The sequence below is a fragment of the Rhineura floridana genome, chromosome 7, assembly GCF_030035675.1.
Source record: "Rhineura floridana isolate rRhiFlo1 chromosome 7, rRhiFlo1.hap2, whole genome shotgun sequence".
NCBI classification, from domain to species: Eukaryota; Metazoa; Chordata; class Lepidosauria; order Squamata; family Rhineuridae; genus Rhineura; species Rhineura floridana.
The window spans coordinates 29,743,047-29,763,722 of NC_084486.1; the positions used below are offsets into that span (position 1 = coordinate 29,743,047).

At 39.4% G+C, this 20,676-nt stretch overlaps 1 protein-coding gene across 3 annotated transcripts in view; it reads left to right on the forward strand.

Moving 5' to 3' along the window:
* ARID5B (AT-rich interaction domain 5B) overlaps positions 1-20,676 on the forward strand; it is a 241,846-nt gene that overhangs the window by 181,629 nt on the left and 39,541 nt on the right. For all 3 annotated transcript variants that reach the window (XM_061635111.1, XM_061635112.1, XM_061635113.1), the window contains 2 exons: positions 2,575-2,627; positions 14,103-14,200. In XM_061635111.1, coding sequence (XP_061491095.1) covers positions 2,575-2,627; positions 14,103-14,200 — 151 coding nt within the window. The remainder of the gene's footprint in view (positions 1-2,574; positions 2,628-14,102; positions 14,201-20,676) is intronic.

Here is a 20,676-nt window from a genome sequence, read left to right on the forward strand (position 1 = left end):
TGTCACTGAGATAAACTGGATTGTTTGATATTCAGCTGGGTGCTTCATGTTTCCCAGTGCTGCCTGCCTGTTTTAGCAAGATTACTCAAGAGTAATGGAGCTGCTCATAAGGTGGCCAGGATTACTCATTGTGTTTGTCTACCTTGACATGTGTAAATGCATGAGTTGGAAGAACCAGTTTAGATAATATAATTCCTCTATTGGTATATAGGTATAATGAATTTTCGTTGCTGTGCTATGTGGTTCAGTAATTAGTACTACTCACTGGAGAACACGCATTATTTATGTAATATTTTGGAAGCAAAATTCAAATAGTACCAGTATGAGAAGCTCTACCATGGGGTAAAGGGAGCAAAAATGCAGTTGAACCTATTTTCTTATATTCTATAAAATGCTCATTGCAGAATAGTCTACAAGTGTTTGGGGCCCTTTTCCCCTTTAAACATTAAGAAAACTTTCATTAAAAGAGACAATCAAATTAAAGCACAGACATATGGAAAATTTAAAAATGTCATGATCATACAGGAAAGTATAATCACATGAGAGGATTAATATTTATGTCTATCTCTCAGAGTTCTTTGATCTGAGTTCAAAAGTCAACAAGTGACATCCACATCATGTGAATTCACATACTTTCATAGAATATATGCTAAAGATATTCATTTTTGCCAGCTCCTTAGTGGACCAAGCTTTAGTTAGCCATTCTGAAACGTCCATGAGCATTGCCATTTTGGATGCTTGGAGGCATTTGTTTAGCATAAACCAAAATTCTGTGAGCCATCCTGTCTGATGATGTCAGTCATATTTGCTTCATTGGACACTCAGTTCAACATCAGCAATAGCAGGAATTGTTTAAAACAGCAGTATATATCATGGTTAAGTATTTTATGCTAGTTGCAAAATGGGGCAGTCAGCAGGAAAACAGAAAAAGTACTCATGATGCAGATTGTATGTAGATACACAACAGTCATGACCGGGATACTAGGAGAGGAGCATGGGGCTATACATGTTTTCTTCCTCTGTATCCACTATAGGGTTCCGCCCGCCTTCAAGTTTTCATAGATGTTTCTGTTGCCTTTTAAAATTTACCTTTATTACCATGAGTGCGGGAAGCTTTGCACTTTTAAAAAATAAAATGCTCAAATTGTCAAGAATCTGATGGAGGTACTGTGATCCATTCTTGAAGCAAAATGTCGATAGGTATGGTGCAAATGCACCCATGATACAATAAACCATGTTTTGTGGGATACCCAGGGCATAGGCTTGTCTTTGGCCAAACCCAGCCAAAATATACTTTCAGGCTAGGCAGCATGGCAGTAAGAATTTTCCCTGGGTGTTTACCTTTGAACGTCTCAAAATGTCAGACATTATCATTGGATGGCCTAGAACACTGGAGTTCCTTGGAAGCTTATCAAGGGTTCTTCAATGAGAAAATCATGAACAAACCTCCCTGTAGGAAAGAATGCTTGCCCCCATCCATTAGCTCTCCAGTTGTTGCTGGATTTAAACTTTTCCCATACGATGCTACTAATGGTCAGGGATGATGGGAGTTGGAGGGCCACAGTTCCCCATTCCTGCCTAGAGTATTAGCCATTATCTTTTTCAACATGTAGTGCTTCCATGACATATCTCAGGGGTTCTTCAGCAGACAAGTAGATGCTCCCTGTAGGTATGAAGTTTGGAAAGCACTGTACTAAGTGTTCACATAATCACCAGCCAACCATTGGCCAACAGCACATGAACTGCACAGAAGATAAAATAATACTTGTGCTTTTGCACAAGCGATTGCATGCTGTCTACTCCAACAACTCATCTGGTTTTTTGGGAGTGGTAACAGTTTTTGGGGGTGCACATAAAGCAGTGCATATTCTGTGAGATGTGCACCAAGATCTCTTGTGATGTCTTAGAGAATGCTGGGGTGCAGATGTCAGATTGCCTGAGGTAGCCAGCCCTATGTGGGAAATAGAGTCTGGATGCCTCTTGATTTTCCTCATTCTGCAGACTACATGCATGACAAAACTGGCTGGTCCACTTGTAGAAGCCTGCTTCCTCATGTGGAACTCTGGATCCCAGCCAAAGTCTCCTATTTGAATGGCAGTAAATACTTGTATAATCAATGACTGCTTTGTGTGCACTCCAGTTTAATGCTATATTAACGAAATGGCATTTTTAAAAAATACTCTTTCCAATAACTATGTTAGTTTTATATAGGAACATAAAAACAAAGGTTCTTTCTTTCTTTTCTTTTTTTTAAAGAAATGCTGTTTGTTTCATATCCTGGAAGTTAATTTGAGCTCAGTAATAATTTCTTTTATACCTGAAACTAGATCTCAACAAAATGTTTTCCCTTGTGATTTTAAGAAAAGAATGGTATATGTGCAAAGCCAATGTTTGCTCTTTGAATTATGTAAATGTAATTTGCAGATTGTTTGTGTTCCCCCCAACCTTTTTTTGTGTGTAGATGTGATTGTTATCTTTTGCTTCATTGTAAAAGAAAAACTGTTTGATTTGCATTTCTTTGAAAGACGTTGGTTAATGCAATGCTTATCTAAATACTTATTGTCCCTCTAACAGTTAACCTTTGGACTATGTTTCAAGCTGCTCAAAAACTGGGAGGATATGAAACAGTAAGTGTTTAAGTAACTTAAATAAAAAAATGTGCAATGTAACTTTCCCCTGTTTTGGTGGTGGTGTTTTTAAAAAAACACTCACAAAGGAAATAATAATGTAGTACACATACACACACTGTGGGCTTCTTTTGGAAAAAGCCCCAATTAGTTCCAGGTTTGGCAAAACTGTAAACTTTTCAAAGAAAAAAAACCTCTTGAGTGGAAAACATGTGTAACTCTTCCCTGTCAAGGAAATTGGTTGGGTCTGTAATTTTTTCCCATGTTGAGAAAGGGCTATTCTTGTATAACAAGCCAAGATTGCATAAAACAAAATTTCACTTGGCATAGTCCCTGACATCTGTTCATGTTGAATATGGGAAATGTATTAAATGCTTTCAAAAGTAATCAGCATTGTCCATTAAGGAATAGCTTGGTGCAGTATCTTTCTTTACTGTGAATGGTAAAAGATCTTTATTAGACAAGGGTCAAGGCTACGTAAACAGGAAGTTATCCAAAGTCATGGGGGAAGGGGAACACTCTGACACTTTTTATCAACTAACCATATCGGACATGGCCACTTTATTTTTAGCTCACGGGGAAATTTGATGGTTGTACATTTTACAGCATGTATTCTAAACCAATAAAATGTTGGAGCAACAAACTGCGATTAAGATCTTTAAATGAGAAGAAAGAGCTGCTTTAATATGGCACATAAAGATGGCATCTATAATAAAGCCCATTTGACATAAGATTATCATCATTGGAAATATTTTCCTGCCCGTGATTCTCAGATTACTTTGTGCATTTCCTGCCACAGTTGAATGCAAAATATATAGATATAGATGTTTATTTATTTATTTTGCTCTGTTTACTGAGTATAAATCTGGGCTGCATCTATTCTATAATGAAGTAACAGAGAAAAACAAAAGATGAAATTAATTTAAACTAAAATGTAATCACTCTGGTATTTGTCCCAAAGAATAAAGCCTATTCTCTCATTTTATTCCTTGTGCTGTTAACTAACATAACTGTGGTTGTGACAATAAGGCAAAAAGTGAACAAATACATGTATTTGTTAGCTTTAGTTGACTTTCTTTGGTCTGTATCTGAGTGTCTGATTCTATGCTTATTTAATTTGGAGTAAAATGAACTGCCTTCAAGTCGATTCCGATTTACGGTGACCCTATGAATAGGGTTTTCATGGTAAGCGGTATTCAGAGGGGGTTTACCATTGCCTTCCTCTAAGACTGAGAGGCAGTGACTTCACCAAGGTCACCCAGTGAGCTACATGGCTGTGTGGGGATTCAAACCCTGGTCTCCCAGGTCGTGGTCCAACACCTTAACCACTACACCACACTGGCTCTCTAATGTGGAGTAAACCCAACTTTAATTTATCTACTATATTTGGCAGACCCCAAATTAACTGTTGTTCTCTGAGCAATATATAGAAAATATTAAAAACTGAAATCACAAAAACAATAATACAATTCAATAAGGTATCATTAAAAACATAAAGCACAGAGGAAGGTTGAAAAAAGTCATATCAAGCAGTAGATAATACAAACATTAAAAAGTTCCAGAGAGCAAGACAGCCACATGAAAACACAGCATAAGTTAAAAGTATTCATTGGGTCTTTCTTTGAAGAAAGGATGCCTAGGCTTGTAACCTGCTAAACTTCATCTGAGGAAAGTTGCAATTAAAGTAGATGTGTATTTTTTCCAGTTCCTAAAGCTGACAATGCATATTTAAATGGCATAAATAAATAAATAACAGGCTACACTGCTCTGCATAATCAAAGGCCCTTTACGGTGATGGTGACAGTAGCAGTTTTTACCAAGCTACAAACAATAATTACTGAAACCAATTAGCTACATACAGCTATTACTGAAACATATCCATAGTTACAAATTAAAAATAAAACAGTCCATGTAGCTTCACAATATCAATAGAAATATCCCAGATGCATGCGGCTTGGATGCAGTGCGTGGCCTAGTTGCTAAGCAACTGGATTTGAAGACTTCAAAATCTACCTTTCCATCCAATATTGATGCCTGGGTGGTAGAACTCATAGAACTGGCATCCCGGAAGCACACAATGTTTGTTTGGAAGAATACTTTATATAAATTTAATGGCATACGGGATGCCTTTTTGGAGTGCTTTGATTATTATGAAGATATTGCTCCAAAGCAACAGCTCATTGCTGTTTGCCCACTAATACACCACTCCCCTTCCCCTCCTTCCCTCTTTCTCTCTTTTCTCTTGTTCTCTTTTATTTGCCTGGATGGACAGATATTCCGCTAAGACTTCACTAAGATTAAATAGCTAACAAAAACACAACATAATTGAATTAATAGTAGAGTGTTCTGCCTGCCCCTTTTTAATACCATCCAAATTTATAATGCATCTCCTTTTGCTACGGGGAAAATGTTACAGAATAAAAGCTGATGCTACCCAGTAAAGCCCCCCCAAATGTGTGAATAATTTCCTCTCATGTTTCACACACATGCACTCACTCACCCACCCAACCACATAAAATAGGCCAACAAACAGGGTTGTGGGCATTTTTACTCAGCTACCATAGTTTGAGCATGCCTGGCTGGCCAGGCAAAGAATGAGTGGCTGGCAACCATAAAAAAATTGTTACTGAATACCAGGATGCATATTATACAACATATTATCTTTCCATAAGGAACTTTTCCTATCATCCTGATAGAGTTGCTACCTTATTTTATTTTGTTTTATTTAACAAGATTTACATACTACTTAATAACAAACCTTTAAGCTGTTTAACATGAAATACTATAAAATATTCATTAGAAAATACCAATAAAATCAACAACTTCAAAAGCAGACATAATAAAATTATCAAAAGGTAGATTAAATTAGCAGTTTTAAAACAAATGTGCATGATAAAACTACATGCCTGGGCCCATAGCTTGGAAGATTACTTTTAAAAAGTAAGAAATTACAGTTACAATTACATGGCACAAAAAGGTAGTAAATTACCATTACAATTACAATTGCTCTGAGAATAACTGATTACTTTTTCTCAAAAGTAATCACTATAATTACATTTCAGTTGCTTTTAAAAAAACACACGCCTACAAGGTGCTGGCCTTGGCTGCTGCAGATCTAAGTAGCCTAAAACAACATTAAAAATAAACACACAGATACAGAAGTAGTAGAATAATTCTTTTTATCCATAAGATAGCAATGGTGGTCTCTCCGCTGGTAAGGGAGGTGGGGAGGGAGGCAGAGGCCACTACTCAGATCTTTGCATGTATGTCAAACCAAGTGCAACCCCCGCCCCCCAGCCAGCAAGCATAATCTCTCTCACTTAACCACCTCCCGGACCCTGCCCTGTCACCAACTGAGGGACACTCACCCAAGCAAACATTTCCCCTGAGATGCAAAAAAGTTAAAATACTGCAAATGCAGCATAGTAGCCAGAGAGGGTGGTGGAGGCTACTTTGTGTGCCAAGTGCAAACACAGTATTCACACACACACATTGTCATCTTTCACCTCCACAGTTCTTTATCTCCATTCTGCTGCTGCCTCCTTCTCCTCCTCTATCCATGTTCTTGCCCTCTGGCTCCTTTCTCCCTCTACTCCATTCTTCTCCACCACCGTCCATTTTTTTAAAGAATTGTTTTCTCCACTCCACCCAGTCTCACTCTCCACCTCCTCCCTCGTCGCCTCCTACCCACCCACAGAGCACGAGGGAAGAGCGACGCTGCACAGAAGCCCAGTTTGAGGCATGCGATTTTCATCCACAAATCAGAGGAGCAGAAGACTTCCCCTGCTCCCCCCCCAAAGTAATGCCCAAAAGTAATGCTGGAAACATTACAATTACTCCACAAAAGTAATAAAATTACTTCTATTATTATCAAAATGTAAAGGAATTACCCACTTGTTCCTCAAAAAAGTAATGAATTACTGGGCCCTATTGAACTCAGTGGGACTTCCTTCTGTGAATGCTGTTACAGGGTGTAATTAGTAAAGTGTTTTAAATTGGAGCCATCAAGTTAGTGACACGTCTTAAATCTTTATCTTATATTGCTCAGTATTTCCTATTCAAATAAGTGTGCAATTTACACACACAAAAACAGCAAAGTAAAATGAAGTGTTGAGCAGTGACAAAGAGAAGTCCAGATAGCCCTTAACGTTTTCTAACAATCTGGTCATTTTTTGTGCCATGTTATTATTGATTGATTGATTGATTGATGTCTCGCCCTTCATCCCAGCAGGAGCCCAGGGCGGCAAACAGAAGCACTAAAAACACTTTAAAATATCATAAAAACAGACCTTAAAAAATATTAAAACAAAACAACTTCAAAAACATTTTTTTTAAAAAAAGCTTTAAAAACATCTTAAATAAAAAGGGTTAAAAATGTATTGTTTAGGAGAAAAAAGGTTTTTAAGAACATATTAAAAAGCAATTCCAACACAGACGCAGACTGGGATAGGTCTCAACTTAAAAAGCTTGTGGAAAGAGGAAAGTCTTCAATAGGTGCCAAAAAGGTAACAGAGATGGTGCCTTATGCATACTTCCTTGGTAAGTCTCACTGTGTTCAGTACAGCTTGCTCCCTGCTCCCTTAGCTTGCTCCCTGCTAATTTGTCCATAAGATTATACCTTAGGCTGCAATCTAGTACATGTCAATTCAGAAGTAAGCTCCATTGGTTTCAATGAGACTTACTCCTAGGTAAGTGTGTATCTATTAAAATGGCTAAAAATATATTTTTAAACCCTCTTCCCAGATGTTACCTGTCACCTTTATCATGCTTATAATATATAATACCTCTCTCCTTAAATGCCACATTCATTGTATTTTTCACACCATGTTACGTTTGAGACATTCTTCTTTTCAGTAGAGTGAAACTTACAAATTGAGATTTCATACTGGGCAGAAGTTAGCAGTTCTGATTTAAGCTTCCATCACTTTGACCAAACTGAGCTTAAGGGGATGTCTGCCCACCCAGCCAGCAGTTCATGTTCTGTTGCAAACAATTCAACTAAGGCAGGTGCATGAGGCAGCTTCCCTGATCTGAGCAGGAACGATGAGGCAGAAGAGATAGGATGCCAATACTAGCATCACTTTTGCATGCCCCTCATTGATGGACATGGAGGAATAAGAGCCCCATGCCCATATTTTCTCTCCATTTGGGGGTCCCCATACTTTTAGCTGTACACCGCCCTGAGAGCCTTCAGGCTGTGGGCAGTATATAAATTGAACAAAATAAATAAATAAAATAAATAGAGCCAGTGTGGCATAGTGGTTAGAGTGTTGGAGTGTTGGACTACAACCTGGGAGACCAGGGTTCAAATCCCCACACAGCCATGAAGCTCACTGGGTGACTTAGAGCCAGTCACTGCCTCTCAGCCTCAGAGGAAGGCAATGGTAAACCACCTCTGAATACCGCTTACCATGAAAACCCTATTCGTAGGGTCGCCATAAATCGGAATCGACTTGAAGACAGACCATTTCCAGTTTTTAAATACTTTTAGCAGCAGCTTTTTAGTGAGACAGAAGGGGTTCCTGGTTCAACAGGATGCCTCAAAATACCCAGTGCATGTGCAGTCCCTTAGTTCCCAGGATAATGAAGATTAGAAGACTTGAATACAGATCAGCATGCATCTGAACCAGATCCAAGTGGCAGATTTGCATTAGTACTCATAATCCCAATTAAGATTCCACTTTTATTTATTTATAAATGCATACTGCATTTCTGCTACTTAAGTAGATGTAAGGGCCAAAATCTTTTCTGTTCTTGCTTTTACTGAGGCCTTCTATATGTTGGGAAATTATTGTAGAGTTCTGAAATCAGCAGAACATACACTGGCATGTGGTGCCCCGAGAATTCTAGTTCAATGTTGGTAGCATTAACTTGTTATATTATCCATTTGGGAATCATCACTGTTGCATTATAACCTAAATATGTGAAAGTGCTGTTACCAAATAGCCATAGATGACACTGGTCCATGATGACTGATTTATTGTCGCAGGCGGTTGTCCACCTATGGCTGCCAAGCTGGGAATTGATAAACCCACTACAGGTTGGCTATTGCTTAACTTCAACATGAAAACTCATTCTTGAATGAATGAATTTATTACTGGCTTGACAGAGGTGTAAATTAAAAGCAATTTATTACTGTATTCAGCCAAATATCTCTTCTTGTTCTCTGAACAGTCTAGAACACCTTAGTATGGGGGCGATTCTGACTCAAAATAAATGGCTTATTTTCCTCAGAGTTAATATTAAATCAGTGTTTTGGAAGTGACATTGTCTCACTGGAGGCATTTCCCCCATATGTACTATATTCAAAACCAGGCTTCTCATCATCATTCATCATTTTAAATCAAAGGGTGCCTATATTGACACAATTTCCAAATATATACTGATTTCCTCCAAATTCATTTTCTAATTCACATTGGCTGTGGTGGTGTTCTCTGTTTGAGAGACCACCCCGTTATGTGATCTTAATTGCATACTGTTAGCTCATGTCTGCTTTTCAACTCAACAGATGCTTGTTCTTCAGTGGGATGCCAAGCTATACCTGCAGTTCATAAGATTAATTTGTACAGAACTTTGAGGTGCAGCTTGTACGTAAGAATTGTCCCATTTGATGAGGCCAAGCCTGCTTAATCTAGCATTCCGTTGCCAAAGCAGCAGTCACATCATGGTCTGGAAGTTCATAAACAGGGCATGAAGGTGATGTCCTTACCCTATGATCCATACCCAGCACCTGGAACTCAGAGATATAATGCATCTGAACATGGAGGCTCCATTTAACTATAAATAGCTCAGACATAAGATGCTATATACACTCATGGGTTTTGCTGTCTTGATCCGGCTACCATTATGGTGTCACCTGATAAGAGTAATGGGCAGTAGAAAGAGTATTGACCAAAACAATAATAATATTGGTAATGAGCCTTAATGACTGATGTGTTCCTCAAAGACCTTGAAATGTCCCCTACTGTCAGAATGTTTGACTGATCAGAGCTGATCAGTTCATAATAAGTTTAAACTTGGAGAGTCAGAGATTTCTAAGATGGAGTGAGGTAGATTATGTAGCCAAAACGGCACCACCCACACTCAAGAGAAAAGTATCAGCGGAGTTGTGATAACCTGAGGTTTGCATAAATATAATAAAAATATTTTTGGGAAAAAGCCCTCATATGGAGAAAACCCACCAAAGCAACCCAATGACCATGGGTTGCTTACTGAGAAGGGAAAAATGGAAAACCAGATGGGGGGAAGAATGGAATGGCTGTGAAAGGAGGTTAGAGGAAGAGGCATCTAGATATAAAAAGGGTAGAGAGGACAATTGTATTGTCTGCATAGGTCATTTCCTGGTTCATGCTGAGAAGCTATTTTTTCCATAACATAGAAATCAACATAGAAATCAAAGATGTTAATGTAGCTGGAATTGGGCATGAGAGTGTCTACCCCACATCAGAATGGAGGGGGGAACACAAAACAGCTCAAATGGGGACTGAACAGTTGGCATGAAATGCTGATTTGCTGTTGGTTGGGGGGCGAACAGAGTGCCCGGAACCCTGAACAAATATTACAGACTGCAACATTTTGTTGCGGGCCCCCGCTTGTGCTATCTTAATATCTCTGTATTTCAGATTTGCCCCTTTATCTGTTTTAACCTGCTGCTTTTAAGTCTGGCATTTGAAATCATCTATACAGTTTTCTTCTTAAAGATGGAAGGAGTGACACCTCTTGTGTAGAGCAGGATAGCTCAAACAAATTACAATGTTTTTTCTTTTCTCATTTTAATTGGCTATAAATTTGATCCATCTCAATAAAACTGAGAAAATGCAGATGTTATTATTTTATTATTTCATTACTACTACTACAACTACTACTTTTACTGCTATCCAAAGATACTATTCAAAGGCATAAACTTAAGCGACTCTCTAACACAGCAAGTCCCCACCTGCTTCAAACCTATAAGGATTGTTCTTTGGAGGAAACAAAAGTGATGGTAGGCTTGAACCTATTCTATTCTATCATATTCCTTTTTTCTTGGAAAGACTGACAGCTCTAAGCTGTTATCAGCAATTGTGAACTACTGCCTCAGAACAAATGGTTAAATGACAAACAGCAAATGTTTTTGCACCTCTGAGCAGGAGCAGAACAACAAAATGCATTAAAATTGATTATTTTTGAACCAAATATCAAAAACATACCTTACAGGTGGGTCCTCCAAAGTCCTTCTCTTTACAGTTTCTTAAAACCAGGTTCCTATAAGATACCATGAGGAAAGTTTGTTTCACACCTTTAATGACCTAACTTTAACCACAGGAAGTACCTTGATTCCTCAGAGAATCTGGTAAAATCAATTACATAATGATGATGATTGTTGTGAAACCAGGGAAACATGACAGAGGCCACAAATTGGTTGCTATCTATATTACTGTGGGAAGGCAGAATATGACCTTGGCATTCCCAAGATCTTGTGACTTAGAGCAAATACTGCAATGAAGAGGCCATTTACAACATTAGAATGGAAGGAAAGTGGCATTTGTATCTAGCAAGAAGTTATTCATAACTTTAAACAATTGGAACCATACTGCATTTTCCAGTTTGATGGTAACTTTTGTATAGAACAGTTGTGCACAACTTGTGATCCACCAAATGGAGCTCATCAAGTATTGGCAGTTTGGCCTGCTTTTTGCAATTCCAGACTGCCAACAAAGCAGTAAGATTACTGAGGCCCTGGTAGGCTGCTATACGTGGCTGGTGGGCTGAATTTCTTTATTTCTTTATTTATTATTTGATTTCTATCTGGCCCTTCCAGCAGGAGCCCAGGGCGGAACAAAAGCACTAAAAACACTTTAAAACATCATAAAAACAGACTTTAAAATACATTAAAACAAAACAACTTTAAAAACATTTTTTAAAAAAGCTTTGAAGGTATCTTTTTTAAAAAGGTTAAAAAACATATATATATTTTAAAAAAAGGTTTAAAAACATATTAAAAAACAATTCCAACACAGAAGCAGACTGGGTAAGTTACCAAGTCACAGAATTTGACTTGGTAAGTTACACTGTGCCAGCCCGGAATGGAATATAGCATAACTGAACAACAGCAGGGGGCATGTGTGGGGATCCTGACCAAATTTATGTGTTTTTCACAAAGGAAAAATGGAGGAAAGAATTTGATAAATTATCACTTTTATGTGGGTGATCATGTCCTAAATATAACAATCATGGCAATTTGTGAACTTTCCAGAAACTATTTTGCTTTGTTCACATCCTTTAAGAAGATTATAACATCAAGTTTTAGGCCTTATTTTTTTAAATTTAAATAAGACATGGTTTTTGCAGTTTAAATAAGACATGGTGTCATGAATTCCAGGAACAGGGTCTTTCAGTGCCATGTCAGCATAACTTAGCATAATCACTATGGTAAATAAAAGTGGTGCTGACCTATTGATTTCAGAGCATGACTGCCAAAAGACATTGAATTAGAATTAGTAAAAAAAGTCTTCTATTAAACATTTTCACCTTAAAAATAAATGTGAATAGATAGGAAAAGGAGCATCCATTCTACTAAAGTGTACATGTGCATCCGGGTTATTCCATTTTATAACTGAATAAGTGCAATGAACGTAACCAAACAGCAGTTTTTCACTTTAATCTTCAAAACTCATACCACTTGGCACAGAATCCAAGAAGAGTTATTATTGACTTTCTTGGCACTTTGTTTCTGTGAGCCATACTAAGCTTGAATGAACACTCTCCCATAACTATTTCAAGAACTATTTCAACCTCCAAGGATAATAAAAACACAATGTTCTTGTTCCTTGCCTGCGTCCTGGCTCATCTGCCCTGTTGCGCCATTGTGCCCATTTCTGTATGTGCAATGTATGGCATATGCATAAATGACACTATACATAAGTCATATTCTGTTGGTTTCCCCATATGGAAGGCAGAGCATTGGATTTACAATGTGCTCTAGATCTAGGAGGGTATTGTGTGCCAGGAGCAGCTATTTTATGCACACAACATCTCTATAGCATATGGAGGAGGATCATTGGATCAGGGTGTATATACATGTCATATTTACAGTAATGTAGTTTCTTCTTAAAGTTAGGGGGGGAAGCTTTGCATATAAGTTGTAACTGAATATTTAATTTGCCCACATAGAAGACAATCTTATCTAAGTTTTAGGTTATTTTATGCTACTGATGAACAAATAGACATTTTTTATTTAATCAGCTAGAAGTAGGCGGTGGTTATGTCTAATGAGAACAAAACAAAGATAAGCTCCAAGGATGTTTCTCTGAAATTATAACATTACCAAATAACATGTCTTTTGCTTTTGAAGCTGGGTTTCTGCAAAGGAAGCATTTTATCTTTATGTAGAGCAGGAAAGTCACCATTTACCCTATAATATTTAACTGCTCCACTCGTCTCCTCTATTTTAGATTAAAATTACAGGCCCCCAGATTGCAAGTTTTGATACTTGTTTTGTTTTGATTGCTGCCTTTGGCTCCTAAGTGAACTCCATCGGCAGCACTGTGGGTAGTTATAAAGAATTATGCAGGTTTGAATATATTAAGCCCTACAGCATTCCACAAAAATGACAAAATTCACTCACAATTTTTAAAATCTCTTCTAAGCAATTTTCAACAACACCTCCTTTTTTAAAAATTGCACTTTAAAAAGTTAACTGTTATGTTTTCCCTCTCCAATTCCTGTTTTTCTTTTTGTTTTTTAGACTATAGAAAATAATTAAGTGGCATTCTGAGCAATTATTTTTCCAGGTCGTCTATCTATTATTCTGTTGGCCCTATTTTTCTATGCACCTCCCTCCAAAAAAAAACACAGCCTGCAATTTAATACTTTATAAGATGTTTATTTTCTTCCATTTAGCCAAATAGCTCAGATATTAACAATGGAGAGCATTTAGATTTCATTACCATTTGATCTATATACTTAAGTGACACAGACGGATGAAAATAAACAGCTTGCAACATATAGAGTTACAGCCTGTGTTTCTGTGTGGATTTAGGTGACCCTGTGATGGATTAAGGGTTTGCAATGGATTCATTTTCACTAACTCAGTTAAAATAACTATGTAATCATTATTTGTGCTTAGTTTGAGATTCATTCTCATAATTTACCAAGGGATTTGTCTGCATACATTTTGATGCTTAATGGCCCTCAATTGATTGAAGTTCCTTTTCAAGAAATTGCACACACAAAATAGCAAAATTGCTTGATAATGAGACAGCAGTAAAACCCAATTGTACAAAAAAGAGGTTTATATGAAACAAATGTCATATTTTTTGCTTTAAAAAGAACCATAGATACATATTCAATGCATTGTGCTGGGGATTTAGCAATGCTTGTAGTACATGCTGTTCTAAATGTCTCACATATACATTTGTTGCTGTGAATTCAAACACTGCACACACAAATATCTGTAAAGATGCAAGATTAAATTTTCCATTGCCCCTTTTACAGATAACAGCCCGCCGACAATGGAAACATATTTATGATGAATTAGGTGGTAACCCTGGAAGCACAAGTGCAGCTACGTGTACTCGTAGACATTATGAAAGGTACGATAACAAATATGAAATGCTTGTTTAATAAAGGAGAAAAATTAATTTGGAGTGCCTTCAAAGCCTTTTGTAAAGAATTGGGGGCGGGGGGGGAGTGAGAAGGCCTCTTACAAAGGCACAGTAAATATTCCATCACCACTTTAGTCCTATAATATGCTGTAATTTAATCCTGTATGTGTCTCCAATGGCAAGCCAAATAAATTGGGGATCTGATTCCTTTCTGCTTCATACCTTATTTTATCAAAGCTTCTGTAACATAGAAGATGTAACTAATGAGTAAAACAGCTGATACTTTGAGGATGGACAAAATGATCATATCTAACTAGTTTGGGTGTTTATTGTCTTTTAAAAACATTCTGCAGATAAATGCAAATAAAGCAATGTATGGCTGTCTTCAAATTAGTGGGATGCTCCCATTATAAGTCACATAAAAAGAATTTCTTCCATATCCCTTTAATGTTTTCTTCTCTCCTTTCTTCCTGCAGCTGACAGCCATTTATCATTTTTAAAGTGCAACAGACTTCCTGTTTTATAAACATTGATTTTGTACCCTTTCTGAGTTAATAATAGTTTCCAAAGCTTGGGTATCCAATGTACATCGGATAACGTGATATGGTTGTGATGCTTGCTCAAAAGAATTTTGAGAAAATACAGCCATTAATAAAATATGTGTGCTTTCAAGCTCTGAAATAAGCAGTATGATCTCATGCTCCAGATCACTCACTAGTTGCCTGTAGGGGCCAAGAAAATGTTTATCACCATCTTACTGCAGCGCATGTTTTTTTTGACATACACTTAGCATACATGCCTTTTCTAAAGTGTTAGTTATTAGCCAGACTGATAGAAGCAAGGTGCCAGCATATTGTGTATAGGACTATTGTTAACCTTAAATTCCAGAGTGGGAATCTGATTACTATTATAAATAGGTAAGCAAGCATGCTGTAGCATAGCCAGGAAATGGGGGTTTGGATGGAACTGTACAGATTATTGTCTATCTACATAAGACTTGGCTCTGTTCTCAGTTGATCCCAGTTGAGCCAGTATGGTGTAGTGGTTAGTGTTGGACGAGGACTTGGGAGACCAGGGTTCGAATCCCCACACAGCCATGAAGCTCATTGGGTGACTGTGCGCCAGTCACTGCCTCTCAGCCTAACTCACCTCACAGGGTTATTGTGGGGATTAAATGAGGCAGGGAGAACCATGTTTATACACCACCTTGAACTCCTTGGAGAAAAAATGGGATATTAATTAATTAATTAATTTATTTATTTATTTTTATTTATTTAATTACGCTTTTAAACCGCCCTATAGCAACGAGCTCTCAGGGCGGTGTGCAGCAAAATAAAACCACATTTAAAAAACGAACAAGTGTGGATTAAAACATACAGTATAAAACATATTTAAAAACAAAATTAAAATACGAATAAAATAAAAATACAATTACAGTTAAGTTTAAAATAAAATTAAATTTAAGTTTAAAAGTTTAAAATGCCTGGGCGAAGAGGTAGGTTTTTACCTGGCGCCGAAAAGATAACAAAGAAGGCCCCAGGCGTATCTCATCTGGGAGGGCATTCCATAATTCGGGGGCCACCACTGAAAAGGCCCTAGATCTAATTGTTGTTCTCCGGGCCTCCCTATGAGTTGGGACCCAGAGAAGGGCCTTAGATGTCGAGCGCAGTGAACGGGTAGGTACATAGCGAGAGAGGCGTTACATCAGATATTGCGGTCCGATGCCGTTAAGGGCTTTATAGGTAAGAACCAACACTTTGAATCTGGCCCGGAAACATATAGGTAGCCAGTGCAGTTGGGCCAGAATAGGTGTTATATGGTCGAATTTCTTCGTCCCAGTAAGAACTCTGGCCGCAGCATTCTGCACTAGCTGAAGTTTCCGAATCGTCTTCAAAGGTAACCCTACATAGAGTGCATTACAGTAATCCAATCTAGAGGTTACCAGAGCGTGAATAACTGAGGCGAGGTTCTCCCTGTCCAGATAGGGTCGTAGTTGGGCTACCAGCCGAAGCTGGTAGAACGCATTCCGTGCCACCGAGGCTACCTGAGCCTCAAGTGACAGGAGCGGATCTAATAAGACCCCCAAACTACGGACCTGCTCCTTTAGGGGGAGTGTAACCCCATCCAGAGCAGGTCTGACATCAACCACCTGGGCAGAGTACCCCCCCACCAACAGCATCTTAGTCTTGTCAGGATTGAGTTTCAGTTTATTAGCTCTCATCCAGTCCATTATCGGGGCCAGGCAGCGGTTCAGAACATTGACAGCCTCACCTGAGGAAGATGAAAAGAAGAAGTAGAGTTGCGTATCATCAGCATATTGCTGAAAACGCACTCCAAAACTCCTGATGACCTCACCCAGCGGCTTCATATAGATATTAAAGAGCATGGGGGACAGAACTGAACCCTGCGGGACCCCATATTGGAGTATCCAGGGACTCGAGTAATGCTCCCCAAGCATCACCTTCTGGAGGCGATTCCCAAGATAGGAGTGCAGCCACTGCCAAGCAGTGCCTCCAATTCCCAAGTCCGTGAGTCGCCCCAGAAGGATACCATGGTCGATGGTATCAAAAGCCACCGAGAGATCAAGGAGAACCAACAGAGTTACACTCCCTCTGTCTTTCTCCCGACAGAGGTCATCATACAGGGCGACCAAGGCCATTTCTGTACCAAACCCCGGCCGAAAGCCCGATTGAAATGGGTCCAGATAATCAGTTTCATCCAAGAGAGCCTGGAGTTGGTGAGCGACCATGCGCTCTAGAACCTTGCCCAGAAATGGAACACTTGTTACCGGTCTATAGTTGTTAAAATTATCTGGGTCCAAGGTGGGCTTTTTTAGGAGCGGTCTCACCACTGCCTGTTTCAGGCAGAGTGGGACCACTCCCTCTCGTAAAGAGGCATTAATCACCTCCTTGGCCCAACCGGCTGTTCCATTCCTGCTAGTTTTTATTAGCCATGAGGGGCAAGGGTCCAGAGCAGAAGTGGTCGCCCGCACCTGTCCGAGCACCTTGTCCACATCCTCGAGCTGTACCAACTGAAACTCATCCAATAAAACCGGACAAGACTGTGTTCTGGACACCTCATTAGATTCAACTGCTACAATATTGGAGTCAAGGTCCCGGCGGATGTTAGTGATCTTATCTTGGAAGTGCCTCGCAAACTCATTACAGCGGGCTATCGATGGTTGTATTGCATCCGGAGGACCAGAGTGTAGAAGTCCCCGGACAACTTTATAAAGTTCCGCTGGCCGGTTACAAGATGACTGAATAGAGGCAGCAAAGTACTGCTTCTTCACTGCCCTCACCGCCTTCACATAACGTTTGGTAGAGGCCTTCACAAGAGCATAATTACAGCCGTCGGGAGTTCGCCTCCATTTGCACTCAAGCCGTCTCCTTTCTTGCTTCATCACTCTTAGCTCCGAGGTAAACCAAGGAGCCAATTGAGCTCTGCAACGGAGAGGGCGCACCGGGGCAATTGTGTCAACTGCCCGGGTCATTTCCGTATTCCACAGAGTGACCAGGGTTTCGACAGAATCGTCAGTTTTATCAGCCGGAAAATTCCCTAGAGCCCTTTGAAATCCCTCAGGATTCATTAGTCTCCGGGGATGGACCATCTTAATCGGTCCTCCACCCTTGCAGAGGGGAGAAGACAATCTGAGTCTAAATCTCAATAGGCGGTGATCTGTCCATGACAAAGGAATAGATGTAAAATTCCTCACTCCCAGATCACCATCCCCTAACCCAGTGGCAAAAATCAAGTCTAGAGTATGTCCTGACACATGCGTAGGGCCAGTAACAAATTGAGACAGCCCCATGGCTGTCATGGAGGTCATGAAGTCCTGAGCCGCTGCAGACAAAGCGGCCTCGGCATGGATGTTGAGATCCCCCAATACCAGAAGCTTGGGGGATCGCAACACCAAATCCGAGACCACCTCCGTCAGCTCAGTTAGGGAAGCTGTTGGGCAGCAGGGTGGACGGTACACCAACAGTATTCCCAGTCTGTCTCGCTGACCCAACGCAATGTGCAGACACTCCAGGCCATTAGCCACCTGGATAGGGTGCCTAACGAGAGGAATGGAACTTTTATAGACCACAGCGATTCCCCCTCCCTGACCCTCGGATCTACCCAGATGCTGGACCGAATATCCAGGTGGGCACAACTGGGAGAGATTAATACCTCCCAGATCGCTCACCCAGGTTTCGGTAATACATGCCAGATCGGCCGCCTCATCCATAATTAAATCATGGATGAGGGAGGTTTTATTATTTACCGATCTGGCATTAAGAAGCAGCAACTGGAGATCCGAGGGTTGGCTGATAAGACTACCAGCAATCCTGTGGGTGTGAGGAGGACCGGAACACGGCACAGCCACCAGTTGTCTGGGTCGAGTTCCCCTTAACTGGCATGTCTTCCTCACAGCGCCATACCTCCCATTACCCGTCACTGCTAATAATAATAATAATAATAATAATAATAATAATAATAGTCAAAGTAAACAGGCTCTTTGGATCATAGCCAGTGGGCACAATTTAGAGAAACCATATATTTAAAACACATTTAACACACATTTAAAGCTAGGGATGGGTGAGAAATTTTTCAGTTTGCATTTCAAGTCAAATCTATCAAATTCGCATTTTCAGAAACAATATGAGAACTGAAACATGGTCATACTTCAGAATTTGCATTTATCCAAATTTTGCAATGCAGTTCTCCAACCAAACACTATTTACAAAACTGCATATACAGTACAAGAGGAAAGTGAGCATAAAAATGTATATATGAGTGAAAATAACATGCAGAAATGCATTATATGATGAGAAATGGCTTGCAAAAATGTACATATTAGTCAAAACTGCCTACAAAAATCTATTTGTTAGGAGAAATTCACACTAAAATGCTAGAGAATTTTCATGAGGATTTTTTTAAAAAAAAAAATGCAAATTGCTGCAAAATGGTGGAGAACTGAATTTAAGACTGGAAAAATGAGAAACGGAGAGAACCAAAATTGGCAGATCTTTCCATTCCTATATAAAGCATATGGCTTACCGCAAGGAATCCTGGGGACTGTAGCTTGTTAAGGGTGCTAGGAATTGTAGCTCTGTGAGGGGTAGAATTCAGTCTCTAGGATTCTTTGGAGGAAGGCATGTATATTATACGTTAAATGTGTGTTAAATGTTTGGTATGGATGTGACTTTAGTTTATCCAAGTCCCATTAAAATCAATGGAGGTTGGTCAGTTGCTGTCATCTTGATTTCAGTGGGACTTAGGCTTACATACCTCAGTCACACCTAAGACATATGGGTGGGGTGGGGTGAGAATACAGCCAATTAACTTGACTACTTAAGGGCCTCTGAGTATGACTTATTTGGAAACAACCTATTTTCAGCAAACTGTCTATACAGCAGAGATAGTATTGGTGCCCCAATAGAAGACGGATACTGTAAAGGGCTTTTGAGTGAAAGCCCCTCGTCAAGGTCAAACTACAACTTAAGCAATTGTTTTTAAAAGGCTTTACTGACCACTTAGTTGTTCCAGAAAAAAGGCTGTGTAGGCAGCATCTTCAGGGACAAATAGCAGCCAGGGCCAATTTTCAGTGGGAAACCAATGTGTGGCCCCACATGGCTGCTTCGTTTTCCAGGAAAAATAAAAGTGGCCATTAAAACACATTTTTTAAAAGTGTTTAATATAGTTCAGGGGTTCCCAGACTGTGGTCTATGGACCACCAGTGGTCTGTGCGTTTCATTTAAGTGGCTTGCGGCATGTCTGTACATTGGTGGTTGAAGATGGGAGATGGCACAGCTATTGTATTAAATATTCATGTTGATTTTTAATTGTATAGTATTTTGGTTTTTTTGAAAATTATTGTTTTGTATTTTATTGTATAACCATTTGAATTCTAAGAAAAAAGGAGCAATACAAACACAATTATAAACTATCCAGCATCTAGCACAATGCATTACAATTGCCATGTCAGGCAGAAATATCATTAAGTGCTTTGTCAAGACCTTCAACAGTTTTCAAGTGGTCTGTGGGGGGAAAGGTTTGGAAACCACTGGCTGCTGGGTGGGAGAGGAAGGGGTGAGTGGTCTGAACACCCTCACCACCCCAAACAGATAATTAGTGGAGCGTGAGTTTTCTTTCACTGTGCCCCAAGCAAAGGGTCTCTCCCATACTTTGGAAAGTAGATGTAGCCTGTAAGACACTTCTGCTCTCAGTACTCATGCTTCTGGTTTCTTGCTCTATTATAACTGGAAGGAAAGAAATGGGTGCACTGCCCAGCTTTCTCTTGTGCTCCTGGTTCTCCGAATTGAGCCCCATCTGCCTCAGACTGGAGCATTAACTTTACAAGTGAAAAGTTTCTTCAGGTCTCTTTGTTTCTGCTTTCCCCATCAACAGAAATTCACATTTCAACAGGTTTTCCTAAAGTGGTAGTAAAGTAAGCTGATGTTTTCACTCCAAGTTAAGTA